At 38.4% G+C, this 16,260-nt stretch overlaps 1 protein-coding gene and 1 long non-coding RNA gene across 3 annotated transcripts; both read right to left on the bottom strand.

Annotated features, from left to right (window-relative positions):
• Nucleotides 1-77: 77 nt before the first annotated feature.
• Nucleotides 78-14,400, bottom strand: LOC133522910 (palmitoleoyl-protein carboxylesterase NOTUM). 2 transcript variants are annotated; one of them, XM_061858389.1, is made up of 3 exons: nucleotides 13,195-14,400; nucleotides 3,683-3,786; nucleotides 78-1,358 (listed from the first exon to the last, which is right to left on the bottom strand). In XM_061858389.1, the coding sequence occupies exons 1-3, from the start codon at nucleotides 13,264-13,266 to the stop codon at nucleotides 215-217; spliced, it is 1,320 nt and encodes a 439-aa protein (XP_061714373.1). In that variant the 5' UTR covers nucleotides 13,267-14,400; the 3' UTR covers nucleotides 78-214. The 2 variants fall into 2 exon arrangements, with proteins under 2 accessions (XP_061714373.1, XP_061714372.1); XM_061858388.1 differs by lacking the exon at nucleotides 13,195-14,400 and having other exon boundaries at nucleotides 3,683-3,902.
• On the bottom strand, nucleotides 6,644-7,770 carry LOC133522548 (uncharacterized). The gene is made up of 2 exons (XR_009800075.1): nucleotides 7,459-7,770; nucleotides 6,644-6,884 (listed from the first exon to the last, which is right to left on the bottom strand). It is a non-coding gene; the product is annotated as an uncharacterized LOC133522548 (long non-coding RNA).
• Nucleotides 14,401-16,260: the final 1,860 nt, after the last annotated feature.

The raw sequence follows: 16,260 nt of genomic DNA, 5'->3' as shown, positions 1-16,260 counted from the left end.
TGTGGACGTTTTATAGCAATATTTACGACAGCCTACGTATACACATGGAATACATCTGGACTAAAATAAAATAACTGTTACATGTCATTTTTTACTTAAATAAGATACAATAGTATCAGCAAACAATAAATATTAAAAATTAATATTGTACTTTTACAACAAAAACGAGGTAGATTAATCGTGCTCTCGAGCACAAACAGTCTCTTTTTCGGCATCAAGCGTGCGAAGCCAGAAGGGACAGGAGTTCACTGTGGCTCATGCGCGTAAGAGCGCGCGCGTCGAGGCCCATGGCGGCTGCGGCGCCGTGCACGTCCAGCCCGAAGCTCTGCAGCAGCGCTGACAGCGCCACCTCTTCGCCCGTGCGCGGGTCGCGCAGCCGTGGACACGAACCGTTGCACTGCGGCCACGAACACCGCTCGATCAGTCGTCGCGGCGCACAACTGCCCTTGCGTCTCACCACTCCGCCGCCGCCCCATAGTCGACGCTCCCAACATCCCAGCGCACGCGGCAACGTTATTCCAGACACATTTATGGCCAGCCACTCTGGACGCGCTAACGCTCCGTGAGCGAGACAAGCCGGTGCAAAAGTAGCGCGGACCCGCTTCAAACTGTCCCGAATAGCTGACCCGGTATCGTGCACGGCGTCCCACTGGGCCCGAGTCCGCGGGGCGCGCACGCCCTCCGCCGCCAGCTGCGCGGAATCGAACAAATATTGGAACACGAATAGCGGCGTGCGTATATGAGGGTACAGCCGGTACCCGAAGTAGCAGAGCCACGGTTTCTGCGGGTGTTCTCGTACGCAGGAGCTCGGAGGTGAGCCGCGCCATAATGAGTGGCCAAGGCGGGCGACAGTATCCGCTGAAGAGGCGCGTCGAGTTCTAGCTGGCCGGTCCAGGAACCAGCCGGAGTCCGCGATCGCGGCGACTCTAATACCGTAGGGCCGAAGCATTCTCCTGGCAGCGTCAGCATGGAATAAGACACCCGCGCCGCCTGCGCTAGAGCCGACGAGGAGTAGTCGACCCGAAAGGCCGACGTGGAGGAGCTGAGCGAGAACTGCGCGGACGATGAGTCGGCCGGCAAAGGCAAAGCTATCATTGCGTGCCGTTCGTGTTCCGGCCCACATGTCACTGGAGCAGTAGGGTAGGAGCACGTGGTTGGAAGCGTGCCAAAGCGGGTTCGCGGCGGGGTCGGAGGACAGCAGCGCCGGTGCGCGGCGTGCGCGCGGCCAGCGCGCCGAGGACATGAGGCCGGGACGCCGGCGCCAGCGCGCGCCGCACGACGCCGCGTCCCAGCAGTAGCCGCCGCCCTCGAGGTACACGACCCAGTGTTCGCTGTTGCTGCCGCGCCGGATATAATACCTGGAATCACCAATCTTAAATAAGTCATTTGGTACCAACTGAACCAAGCATCATACCTATGTAGAAACGACTGCTGTTAGATGAATTACGACTAAAAGAGTCCATCTAACCTAACTCTACTCCTATTTGGACGTGATTAAATGTGTAAGTTCCATTATAAACGTAATTTTTATAGTAATCTGACGTTTTCTCAGTGTCACTGATGAAAGACCATAAAACCAACAAATGGCTCTACAGCTAAAACAATGTGTAAGATGTCATCACACACATAGCAAAACTTAAATAGGTCATTTTGTTGCAAAGCTTTGGTGGAATGGAGACCATAGGTCGAAAAACGTCCCCTAGGGAAGATGCGCTGTTAAGTGTTACAAGTGCGCTGGTATGGTACGATGACATTACGCGAACTGCGGGAAAAAGTAGAGAGAGCGAACCCACGACAGAGAAAGATGGCGTAGAATGAAGAAAGCCTACGAGGTTGTGAAAGTCTAAGAACGACGCTCAACGAGGGGAGGGAGGGTTGTTAGGGTCGACAACGCGCATGTAACTCTGGAGTTTCAGGCGTACGGTACTACGGAGACTGCTTTACCATCAGGCGGGCCGTATGCTTGTTTGCCACCGACGTATTATAAAAAGAAGAAATTAACGTGTATGGTGACACTTCCACATACTGTCAGTGCACAGTCTGTGTAGTCAGCTTGCTTGGTATGACTTCACCTACAGTGGAGTTTAATAGAAATGGCAAATAATGTAAACAGACCAATTTACCTTCATTACTTCGTAATTTCGCACTTTTTAAGGATCATAGTTATGATATTATCAATAGTTTGTACACAATAAGTCTTTTATTTATATCAATTTTTAGTTTAAATATTTGTTAATTATTAATAATATGTCAGTGAAAATAACCTTCCTAGACATTTATAGGTTATATGTTCAATGCTAAGAAAAGCTGTCATTGTTGTTTACATTATTTGCCATTTCTATTGAACTCCACTTTATGGACTTACGGTACTAACAGTAATAAAACGTAAGTGTAGGATTAACCTCTATATTCATAAAACTAAATTTGACATAGTGCTAAAAAAACTGTCTCTTTCCAGCAAACACAGTTAAATTGACAGATAGTTGGAGTAAACTTTAATAACTGTATAGGGAAAATGAGAACGTGTGAGCTAGTAGCTAAAGGAAGCAAATGAACCCCTAATTATCAAGTTATAGTTTTGAACTTAGGCCACATAGTGACAGATTCTCCAACGGACACTGTCCATAGTTTTGATTGTAACCAAGCGAAGTAGAGAATCTCTTCTCTCGATTTTTAGGGTTCCGTAGTCAACTAGGAACTCTTATAGTTTCGCCATGTCCGTCTGTCTGTCTGTCTGTCTGTCCGAGGCTTTACTCCGTGGTCGTTAGTGCTAGAAAGCTGAAATTCGGCATGGATATATAAATCAATAAAGCCGACAAAGTCGTACAATAAAATCTGAAAATTTAATTTTTTGAGGGTACCTCCCCTACACGTAAAGTGGGGGTGAATTTTTTTTTTGCTTCAGCCCTACAGTGTGGGGTATCGTTGGAAAGGTCTTTCAAAACTAATAGGGGTCTTCAACAAACATTTTTTGATAAAGTGAATATATTCGGAGATAATCGATCCGAAAGAAAATAAAAATGTGTCCCCCCCCCCTCTAACTTTTGAACCATAGGTCCAAAAAATATGAAAAAAATCGTGGAAGTAGAGCTTAAGAAAGACATTAAATGAAAACTATAGCGGACATGATCAGTTTAGCTGTTTTTGAGTTATCGCAAAAAGTTTCCCCTTCATAGTAAAAAGACTTACTTTAATTAGGTACTGATTATGCAAATTTGCCTATTTGTTTAACTCGCGTGAAAGGTACCGTTTCATCCCTTGGTTAACACTTTACTATACTTTAAGCTCCAGTTTAGCTTATTGTGACGGAAAAGTAACTACGGAACCCTACACTGAGCGTGGCCCGACATGGTCTTGGCCGGTTTTTTATATTACGTCGGTGGCAAACAGGCATACGGCCCGCCTGACGGTAAGCAGTCTCCGTATCCTATGGACGCCTGCAACTCCAGAGGTTGCATTATAACATTCCGCACCCTCATGGAGGTACTTCCCCAGTTGGGCTCTGCTCTAGATCTGGAATGACATCCACTGTTCTGTGCCCTGCCACATAAAGCGAGATGACGTTCACAGTGCCCATACCTCTATTTAGGACGTAGTTTAAGGACATACTCGGGCCCATCTGGATTATAACTCTTGGTTTAGCCTTAGTGAAAAGGCAGCTTAAATGTTACATAAGACCTACCCGGCCGGGGAAGCATCGTTGCAGACGAGCGTGGAATTAGAGAGCCACGTCAGCCGTAGACTGTCCGACGGGACGGTGGCCGCAACACACGTGGTTAGAGCCTCCTGTAAATTTACATTTAGTTGATTAAAGCACAAAGTTGATAGAAAGACAGAAGCAATATTGTTTAAAGGTACCAGAAATGTAAAATATCCTGGCGGCAACATCGCTTTAGACAATTGCCAAAGGGTCTAGCAGGCTAAGCGAACAAGAAGTGCCCCCAACGACGGATTTTGTCGATATTTCTGGTAGTGTACTGTTAGGTCCTAAGGACCCTCCATGCTTAACATCAGACCTCGATTCTCTTTTGTTTGCGAGTTATTCAGGATAACGTAAAATAATTAGGGTATCATTGAAAGTGTCATATTTTATAAACGATTCAAGTTACGTGAACCAAACAAAATTATATTTGATAACAATAAAAAAAACTACAAAATGCATATTTTTTACCAGCATCCTGTCCTTAAACTTCATTGCAAAAAATAAAAATATTTTTTTCCTTCCAATTTTTTTTTTACTTTTTGCTGAGGTACACCTCCAAAAAAAATATGCATGAGTAGCCACTAATTCCCACTACATACACATATAAAAATATTTGCACAAATGTTCGTGCTTCATGTCAAAAAAAAACGATTCTCCAATAATTAGTCACTGGCATTATATGTACAGATAGAAGTACATCAACGATGACGTGTCAGCTTTGATAACATCTGACACATAATATTATCTGCATTTGTTTTTTGCATTTTGTAGTGGAAAATGGAAAACATTAAATGCAAGTCTTGTAAAAAAACATTAAAAAATATCCGTGGGAAACAAAAATGCATAGAAACAGAGCAAGAGGCTGATTTATATAGCAAATGCAGTAATATGTTAATTTGCATAAATGATTTATTGTGTGGTAAGTGTCGACTTTTAGTGTATAAACATAAAGCAATAGGTTGCAGACGAAGAGCCAGCATCGCCAATTGTTGTGCATGTACTCGCAGAAGTTGATGCTACTGCTTTATGTTTATACACTAAAAGCCGACACTTACCACACAATAAATCATTTATGCAAATTAACATATTAGTGCATTTGCTATATAAATCAGCCTCTTGCTCTGTTTATATGCATTTTTGTTTCCCACGGATATTTTTTAATGTTTTTTTACAAGACTTGCATTTAATGTTTTCCATTTTCCACTACAAAATGCAAAAAACAAATGCAGATAATATTATGTGTCAGATGTTATCAAAGCTGACACGTCATCGTTGATGTACTTCTATCTGTACATATAATGCCAGTGACTATAGTTGGTCAAGCAAATCTTGTCAGTAGAAAAACGCGGCAAATTTGAAAAATCGCGGGCTAGCAACACTGTGTTCGAATAATTCCAAAATCGCGTGTAATCTGTGTTTTATCTGTAGAATGTGGATCGTCCATCTTGTTTGTTTACATTCCGAATCGGTGCTAATTCAAGAGAAATTTCTGCTCCCAGCATTAAAATAAATATCAATATATTAAATAATATTGTGCATGACCATAAGCAAAGTCAAGATGCCTACAATGTAAGTAAAATCATGCTCGTTGATCTTAACCATTAGAAAATTTTGAGGTTATGATAATTACTGCAAGATCCCGGAGAATTTTTAAGATAATGTGCAGTTTTTTCTGTTTCAGGGTTAAAAGGCTTAAATAAAGATAAAACGTATGCCTAAATATATCCAATAAGACCACGAATTGTGCCCTCGAAACCGCAACTGATTCGATTGTTCCCAATATCAACAGACGAAGTCCTCAAATATTTTCAAAGGTAACTTTTTTAAACAATCTTAAGACGTTTAAGAACCTTGACTATACCTACTTTCTTTCGCAACATCTACCTAATACTTCCATATGTTTGTTGCAGGATTAAAACTCGCCCAATATAAGGCGTTCGTAAAAGTTTCTCTTCACACAAAACTTACCTACGGCGGTTTACGTACATACGTGTACAACGCAAACAAGACGAAAAATAAACTTGTTAATTAAAAAAACTAAAAAAATTGGGCCAATAGTTTAGATTATTATTGTAAAAGTTGTCCGTTTGTTAATCATCACGAAAATATATTATTTAGGCTGATTTGTTTCATGCACTCAGCTATTGCACATGTATACCTATGGAAAATCCTAGTTTATACTTTCTGAAGTCGGTATGTACCTATTTAAGAGAAGTTTTAAGTCGCTTTACCTGTTTGTTCAATAAATTAAAATAATTTATTCAGTGTGCATAATTTTAGAAAAATATTTTAACATTTAAATCATACCTTTTTTTATCCAGAAACAATATAACTCCATATTACTCACATGAGTGGAAGTTGTTAAGTTTCCATTGTCAAGGTATCTTTTATTAATATTTTGAGTACCTGAAATTGTGTCAGTTCCTGACAAATCTTGAATAGACTAATGTGAAAGTTAATAAAATTTCTTAACAGCATTCTCCTTATATCTAAATGACTTTTTTAAATACCTACATATAAAATATGATCTAGCCAATACATGTAAATATCTAACATTTTTAGCCTGTATAAAAACAGTAGTGTGAGCAAAACCTTACTAAGCTAGCATGTAAGAGTGGTCTCAGAGATATTGGAATATCTCTGTACTATAAATTAGGCAAATTGCTTTAGACTAAGTTTTATGTGTAACTACTACTATAAAAATACATTTTGAAACTTGGAATGGAAACTTTAAACTTAAAATTACAAATTTTCAAACAGATCTGTTTTATGCTTAAGATGCAATAAGTGACTAGGTACAAAGTATTCTGATGCTTGGTTGGAGTGGACCAGTAACATTGGTAACTTAATGATATTTTTTCAATGAATGGCCTGAATTAAGTGTAAGTAAGCTAAAGTGACCTGTATCTTAATTGCCTTGAAATTAAATGAACACCAAAATATCTGCAGTTGTGTTTTATTTATTTTTAATCTGTATATTTATATAAGTATATTGTAAAACCATTTCAAAATTACACTGGTATGTGAATGTGACATTGTTCAAGAGAAATACACTAATTTACAATTAACAAGTGGCATAATTATTTTCTTTGGGCTTCTTCAGTTTCTGAACTGATGTTAAAAACAGCTTTCTACCGTGGTGCTCATGTTCTCTTTGCTCCCTATTTGTCTTCTAAGTTTGCTAAAACAGAATAAAACCATATCAAAATGATGTAAATAGTCCAGATATTAGATATTTAATAAGCCCTGCAATTGTGACAAGAATAGTTACAGTCATACCCTACCAGGGCTACCGCTGCCAGTGATGGCTCTGGGGTTACTTACCTAGGTTTTAATATTTACCTAAATAAAACAATGGATTGTTTTATTCTAGTTAAATTCAGTAGTATAGGTACCTACTAACAGCTCGTTTGGTAAAAAGTACTCAAGTGCAAATGCCTTAACCTTTACATTTATTTAGCTATGACATCTTCATGTTTAAGTTGAATATAATATATATGTAGCAGATCTGCTCCTAAGCATACCAAAGGTTAAGAATGCGAGCGCTCGCCTTTTGCGTCCACCTTTTACTAAGCATACAAACCTTTATTTTAATTCAATCTATTGATATATTTTTCGATTGTATACCTACCTAAATATGTCTAATTAGCTTTTGAAGGTTGCATAAAGGAGCATTTGTATTGCATTTTATCGTGATATATCTTTAATATTGAATTCCAACCGAGAAATCTGATAATATATTAAAATCCAGCTACCTGCGGAAGCAATGATTTGATTCAAACATTATTTTCTCCAGCATAGTCCGTTTGCAAATAGGTAATTTTTGATCTCGTTTATCATATTGATTGACATCGTTTTTACTCCAGTTTAAAATTGTCCCTCTCATAATAATAACAATTTCCAAATGCTGCAATAAACCGCGAGCAGCAATTTTAGTTGACGTACGAAGAGCGCGCTCAGCGGAAAAAAATATGTTTCGGTTCGATGTACATTGCTGCTTTTCTTAGCGCAATACTGCTCTGTGAGTGTTGCCATACTTCAGTTTGCTTTACATTGCTACTGACAGACTATACTTATTGGAGAATCGTTTTTTTTTTTGACATGAAGCACGAACATTTATGCAAATATTTTCTTATGTGTATGTAGTGGGAATTAGTGGCTACTCATGCATATTTTTTTTGGAGGTGTACCTCCGCGAAAAGTAAAAAAAAAATTGGAAGGAAAAAAATATTTTTAGTTTTTGCAATGAAGTTTAAGGACAGGATGCTGGTAAAAAATATGCATTTTGTAGTTTTTTTTATTGTTATCAAATATAATTTTGTTTGGTTCACGTAACTTGAATCGTTTATAAAATATGACACTTTCAATGATACCCTAATTATTTTACGTTATCCTGAATAACTCGCAAACAAAAGAGAATCGAGGTCTGATGTTAAGCATGGAGGGTCCTTAGGACCTAACAGTACACTACCAGAAATATCGACAAAATCCGTCGTTGGGGGCACTTCTTGTTCGCTTAGCCTGCTAGACCCTTTAATAGAAATCTCGGAAATACAGTGGTCTCGACGTCAGTTACAACTACATGCATATTGCTTCTGGCGTCGGGACCCTCGGTCCGTGATCCGTGTGGTTAGCGGCATAAGGCCGTTTCCGCAATCTAGCCAAACGGCTGATTGACGTCACCGGTGAGAAAAAAACTGGCAGCTTCCTCGCTCAACGCGTATTAAGCATTACGATTCAGCGGGGTAAGCTGCCAGCATCCTCAGCACCGTGTCATAGGGGTACACTATTGGGTACACTATTTTCTGAAAACGCTAATTGGGTACACTATTTTCCGAAAACTCCCAGGGCCCACCCGTTCAAGCAGTTAATTATTGAAATACCTACGTTATTTATTAGACATTTCACGTTTTAGGTTTCACTTTATTGTCTTGGACAAATTGCATACGTGTAATGACATTTATGGCCGTGACTGTACTGCCATACCAGCAATGAAAATTACAGTAACAAATAATAAGCATGTGAGATTACTTGAGGTAATAATTACACATTAGTACCCATTAAACCTACTTCCTATCAGATAATGTACCTACCTACTCAGGTAGGTACATTATTTAAATACATACGTAGTAAGAAGTTGGGTATATTATCTGAAATCTACTTAATTTAAATAAATCACCTCTTATAATAAATATCTAAGTTTTTTGGACTTTCCGTCTAGTTAAGAAGACTGAGATGTTAAAGACAATCAAGTTATAATTTCCTTAAATTAAATCGAAATAATAACATGTATTAATTATCCATAATTATGTTAATTTCAAAATATATGTACATACTTATCTACGCTAATCAGATATTCATTTGAATTAACTAAGTAATCAATTCTCTTTTTTGCAAACATTAATTAATATCATAGGTACCGTCAGCATTAATGGTCCGCAGCAAGCTTGGCCGAATTTCACCTTCCCATACAAACGGAGTTTCGTTCTCATTTAAAACTACATTTTGGCTCATAATTAAACTTTGCACATACAATGACATATGATATTTCTAGTTCTGTAATCAGTTTATATAGCTCATCTTGTAAAACAGACGAAATAGAGCAAAAACAAGTTTTGTACGAAAAACTTAAATTCGCTGTATTTTATTAATTATGGTATCTGAAGCTACATATACTAATAACAGGACTATATATACCTTATCCTATTGTAAGTACAAAGATTCAGAGCAATCTAGCTAGTCGTTTCGAAATGAGAGCGTAACTACGTTTGTATGGAGAACCAAGCTTGTTTTTATGCATGAAGGTGTTCCGTAAAACCACTCAACTATAGTCCTCATCCAGAGGTCAGAGGTAGTAGTACTCATCCAGTCCAGTCCAGTAGTAGTAGTAGTAGTAGTAGTAGTAGTAGTAGTAGTAGTAGTAGTAGTAGTAGTAGTAGTAGTAGTAGTAGTAATATATAAAATAGTACCATAGTTGTAGAACTATGATTCATAAGATCAACACGTAATTGAGTATCAATTAAGTACAATCTTCTTTTTCTACTCGTCGACTGTAAACGTTGCATTAAGACTTCGTGTACCAAACTGAAATCGCATACTTTTCACTATGAGATCCCGACTCAAAAAATATAATATTTATATCGAATAACTTTAGTCAACTATAATAAATTTGACCAATCACATATGAAGGGCTATATGAAATTAACTCCAACAATATGAAACAACATGGGCTGGGCAGCAATATGGGCTGTATGAAATTCCTATATATATCATCTTCACTCGTCACACCGGATAATTTCCGGATCTAATTAGAGTAAGTCATGTCAACATTTCATAGAAAGTTTGAGAAATAGTACATTATGTTAACATTATGTACTTAATAATGAACCTCCAGGTCTATGATTCTTAAGTATGTTAAGTACTCTACATTGTACTTCAAATTCATTTGTATATGTGACTGTTTGTGTTCTAAATAAATTAAAAGAAAAAAAAAAAAAAATTATTGCAGAGGCCGGGAAATGGCAATTCGCGGATGAGCTTCGATTTTTTCGGACGACGCGTAGCGGAGTCCGACAAAGAAGACGAATCCACGAATTGCTGTTCCTGCCGAGGCCTAAATAGTGCTTTTCTCCAAACATGCGAGGAAATCAGGTAAAATAATCATAATTGAAACATGAACCATCACTCAAATCGATCCTTCACATCAAAAACGTAAAAATAAATTTCCCTCTTTGATTATTTTTTAAAAGTTAAAGGCACAACTATACTGCCATTCAATACCATTCAATATTCGCTCATTCAATATAATTGTTCAATATAAGCTGTATTTGCACGCATGAGATCCTTCAAATAATATAAAAGTTATAATATATATTTAGTCTTTGATTTTATTAAGCAGTATTCACACGATCATACACGTCGGTCTTACACGACTCTATCCTATAGCTTGAAATGATGCTGACCGGGTCGTGTAGATGCGGCCCGCAGCTATATTAATTGGCTGTACATGCGTTTTTCTTAGTGGATACATGTTTTTAAAAAGTAAAAAAACAATACAGTAATAACTTTCCAGTCCGCTGAAACACGATAATAATGGTTTGAATTTTTTAATTTGTGTTTGACCATAACGAAGAATTTCCCGTACTATTTTTGCTACAATAAGGTGAATATTTCCGAGTATATTGGAGAAAAATGATATTTATTTTATATCTTTGTATTGTGACCTAAGTATAACTTTCATGTTTGGTAATGTGCTGGAAGCTGGAAATGTGAGTTGGTTAAATGAATAAATAAATAATTCGAGAGAAATGCATAGGTCATTTGCAATTTACAGGATGGACAGATAAGAGATACTATACTTTGTTTTTAAATTTTAAATATATAAAGTGCAAAAAGTGTTAAATATTTTTTAATAAATCTATTATTCAGGCTTGGTAATTATATACGGAAGATAATTTCAGCCAAATGTCTACCTCTAGCAGCAAGCAATTTTTACTCAAATGTTTTTTGTTTAAAATACGTTGTTTGCTTGATTAGTTTCTATTAGTTTTGCCCACCCTGTATCTTTCTTGATGTCTGTATTTTATGTATTTTTTCTGTATATGTACCTATACTCGTATTTTCGTTATGTACCTATGCATATGGAGATGGTCGAAAAAGCTTGAGGAGGCAAAAGGTTTCTCTTGAGGGGGCGTTTGCACAAATGATCCGAATGGGTCAAAGTGTATCCGCAAGGGCCCCCGAAATAATAAGATGAAATTAAAATTTCAAAAGGAAGGAGATTCTCAATTCGGTTGTATATATTTTTTTTATTTTTTAAAATGTTTTTTAGGTATCTCAGAACTCCGTCATTTCTCAACCGATTTTAAACATTTTTAGGGTTCCGTAGCCAAATGGCAAAAACCGGAACCCTTATAGATTCGTCATGTCCGTCTGTCTATCCGGCTATTTCACAGCCACTTTTTTTAATTGAAAGTATCCACTTATAGATTAGTCACAGCTGACCCATTTCTGTCAAAATCCAGTTCTGACGATGAGATCCATGAGGAATCAAAGGTACTCCTCAAATCTTATGGGCATGCATATAGTGTATTTTATATGTTCATCAACAAATCAAGCATTTACATAAAAAAGTGACTTTAATGATGTGGAACTGCTGATAAAGACCAAAACACTCCTTCACCCAACCCAACGACACGCGAATCTTGTTTGGCGATATGTCTTCTTCGTTAAGTTTGTTCAGCAAGTAAGGTTTTAAGCAACATTTTTGTCAAGGTCGAGTTGTGTCAGTGTCAAGAACTCCTCAACTCTTATAAGCATACTTACGAGTACCTATAGCGATTTAAGAAGTGCTAACATTGCTAGAATACCTAATCTATAACATTTCTTGTCATAACACTTTATACTAATCATGGTACCTAAAACATGGTACTAAAAACTCGTACCGTAATAAAAGGACGAAAAATTCAGCATAAATCCTTGCTAATTTATGACGACATTATTTTCTTTCTTTTAATGGCATTTTCCTGTTAAATCCCTAATTTGTGGCATTTCAATAATTTTCCATTAAATTCATTTCGATAAAAGAAGCAGGCTGCACTGAAAATGGAATATTGCGGAAGTAATCAATCAAAGTGGTATTAATTGTGTGATTCTTTTCATAAAAATGGACCTTCGCCTTAAGTCTAGTAAGTAAGTTACGTAGGTATTATAAATTCGAAAGATACTCCGTCTGTTTGTTAACTATTCACGCTTAAGCCATGGAACGAATCCAAATGAATGTTAGGACTGTTAAATTGTCTGAGTTCCGGGGCAGTCAACAGAAACGAAGACGCGGCAAACTATAATCTAGTAAATTGAATTTACAGATGTCAATCACAATCAAAAAAATCAACGATGATCAACTATGGCCAACGTGTGACTCGAATCCACATTTTTGGATTGCCTGTCCACAATCCAAAGATCGGTCAGCTTGTTTGTACCGACAGTCCAAAGATGTGGGTTCGAGTCCCACGTTGGCCAGAGTTGATCGTCGTTGATTTTTTATTGTGATTGACATCTGTATACAGTGTTGACGTTAATTAGAACTGAAAATATTGAAAATTAACCATTACAAATTGAACCTGTAACCACGGTTATAGTTTACGATTCAATTTGTAATGGTTAATTTTCAATATTTTCAATTCTAATGAACGTTCGGCCAACACTGTCTATATATAGGTACAATTTATAGATTGTAATGTGGTAAGTTCCACAATAAAAAAAAGGGAAAAAAAAACATTTAAGTATAATCTAGTAATGATAATAATTAAATTTACTGATATTTATCAAAAATACCTACCGATTAAAGGTATTTTAAAATGAGCGTAGGTAACTGACATAAATTCAGCTACATATCCACTTCTATACGATTGCCAATTCTATTATAGGGCCACGCTCTAACTTCACAATATAAACAAACACTGTTATCAAAATAATAAATAAATGCGTACACAGAGTATCCATGTGATCCAGAGGAAGCGAGGCAGGCAGGCGCGGCCGCGTCCGCCGCAGCGCGCACTCATCACTGGCAGCGCCCGCGCCGAGGCTGGGCACAGTGGGCAGGGTGGGCAGCGTGGGCAGGCGAGCGCGGAGCACACCCCATACTGACGCGCGCGCTTCACGGCCAGCCGCAGCGCACTACTCTGCAGGCTAGCCCGCGCACAGTAGCTCTCCCGCTGTTTACAAAATAAAGCCTCTATTTAGAGCGAAGGGCCGAACTTCTCGCTGCGCGGCGTCGGACCGAATAAAGGTAAGGCAAGCGGCGGCTCGTTTGTGCACAGTGCGCAGGGGCAGCGGGACCGGCTCCGCGGCGAGATCAAACGCGGTGCAGATCAAAGGCGCCGCCACGCGATCGGCATCCGTCATTATTATTATGCAAGCATTACGAGGCGCGCGTGACTCAAGCGAGAGGGCCACGCGAGCGCGGGCGCCGCGCCGGCTGCCACCCCTCCCCTCCACTTCTCCCATCTGTCAACGGCATCCCGACATAATAAAATATGACGTCCTTTAGCCCACACCGACCACTTTGACGGTCACAAACCCCGAAATGAAACTGCTTGATCCCGAACACGTTAACTCCAGCAAAACATCCCGCAATGAGTGATAATGAATGGCTCGGTGAGCCCCGGAGCGGCCGCCTCTGATTAGCCACGCATTACACACATGTTCTTTTTGAACATTTTTGGCACCTCATTAAATTTTATAACTTTGTTTGGCGAGCACTGCTAAATTCGCTACCGGCCCGCAGTGCTGTTTACATTTTATATTCTTATGCTTTTCTTAATGGCGTGACCGTATAGTGCTCTATATTATATTTTTCTGAGAAATCTGGGGAAAAAATGTTCACGACTATACACAAAGGTAATTAATGTAATCATCACGTTGCAATTCAAAAAAAAAACGTATTTACCCATAGTAGCAATGGGTATTGGGTACTATGTAGGAAAATTCAACTAATTACAGCAGACCTTTATGATTTTATATCTGCCGCTAATAGTTTAAAAGGAAATTTTAATGAATAACTGAGTAAGCCGCATTCGTTGTTTACGAACTTCTACCCCGTTAAAGTATCCCGTACGCTCTTTCTAACAGATGAAACAGTTCAGTTATTTTTGAGCAAGGCAAAGATAATGCTTTTGATGTGATTTCATCTTAAAACCTCGTATTATGCTAGCTAGGTGCAAAAATGTGTACACATAGTGCTAGGTACTTAAATTTTAAGCATTTTCGAAATGGGAAATATTCCTAATTCGGAACTGGTTACGATCGATACGATAACGGGTAATGAAAATTAAACTCGAGGCACGAGAGTCTACCATAAATTCATAGTTCGTGGCAATAATTGCCATTTCATTATTGTACTTGAATCGGGTACTTACATCCTTACTGCTGGCTATAAAATTTTGTTATGGAATAAGACAAATCATCAACTTGTACTATCCAGGCCGCGTAGCCAACGTTACAATCGTTAACGCTCCGTAGCGTAGTCATCTCTCTCTATACTCTTCCATATTAGTGCGACTGTGACGGTTGCGTTTCGTTCACCACGGAGCGTGAATTATAGGCACGTTGGGTACGCGGGCTGGGCGCGTAGCCAACGTGCCAATCATTTACGCTCCGTAGCGAACGAAACGCAACTGTCGCACAAATATGAAAAGGTGATAGATAGATAGAGAGATGACTACGCTACGCCACGGAGCATTAACGACTGGCACGTTGGCTACGCAGTCAGTTATTTTGTTTAAGAGTCACACGAACCTAGCCGCTGCCATACAATCTGATTTTAAAATGACATTCTGAAATTACATGAAATTCGACATGAAATTCGACATGAAATAAATTCATGTAATACTTATAGGTTATTTATGTCTAATACTATGATATAATTTGGAGTACGTACAAAGAAATTTTACATACAAAACTCCTACTCGCTCTCTTTCCTTTGTATATTTCGCAAAACAAATCCAAAACGTCACTTTTGACACTGACATATACGATCCATATCGTATCTTTAGCAAATTTTGACGTATCTTAAAGTTTGAATCGGGCCGATAGATAATGTAAATGTCTACTCCAAGTTTCATGTCATTTAAGCATGCCTTTTTAAAATGAGAGCGTAACTTGGATTGTATGAGAGGCTTTTTGAGGGCGAATTCATGAGACTCTTAAAGCTTCAAGTTACCTTACGCGATCGATCTCGAGAGTGAGAAACAGCGTCGCAATCGCAACACCTGCTGTGGGCGGAAAAACGGAGTAATTTACTACATACGAAGACGTTCTCTCGCATGTAAAAGTAATTGATGTACATCTTTTCTGAACTAATTTACGCTTCTCAGAGCTTTAGTTGTAGAATGTAGAGTAGCCAAGGTTCCGTGGAATAATTTAGGCTTACAATTAGACTGAATGACAAAAATACTCATAACTCAAACAGTTATTAAGAAATAACGCGATAATTGCACAATTTTAAAAATGATAAAGAAAACGTTTACACTCGTTATTGGTAAACAAATTTTCTGATAGACCGCGATTGGTTTTACCGTTTGGAATTTGGGCACGGGTGTTACTTTTTTCCTTCCCTAAAAGAGTAGATTTCCAAAAATAAAATACTTCACACAGAAAGTTCCCATTAATTAGGTACTGTGTATAAAATTGATGTGCGTTGTATAGTACAATTCATACATACTTTCTTGCTACTTAATTATGATTTTGCTTAAAATACAACAAATTGTAAGTATTTTCTAATTAAGAAGACGGAAGTAAATTCTGATACAGGCTTTCTCAAAAAGTCGAAACAACTCGAAGCTGCGGGCACCATTTCAGATATGATCGCCACCGTCTCGTCTGTCAGATAGTTAAATTCTCGTTCAAACTCGCTATTATCATAAAAAATCATCTTACACCCGTAGCTATCCGACGGGAGCCATGCGTGCGTGGACACCGAGTTAAGTAGAATATAATTGGCGGGCGGCGCGGCAGGCCTTCAAAGCCTGTACCTGCCTGTAAAAATACCATCATAA

The sequence above is a fragment of the Cydia pomonella genome, chromosome 11 (assembly GCF_033807575.1).
Source record: "Cydia pomonella isolate Wapato2018A chromosome 11, ilCydPomo1, whole genome shotgun sequence".
In the NCBI taxonomy this organism is placed as follows: domain Eukaryota; kingdom Metazoa; phylum Arthropoda; class Insecta; order Lepidoptera; family Tortricidae; genus Cydia; species Cydia pomonella.
This window is presented reverse-complemented; position numbering and strand designations above follow the sequence as displayed.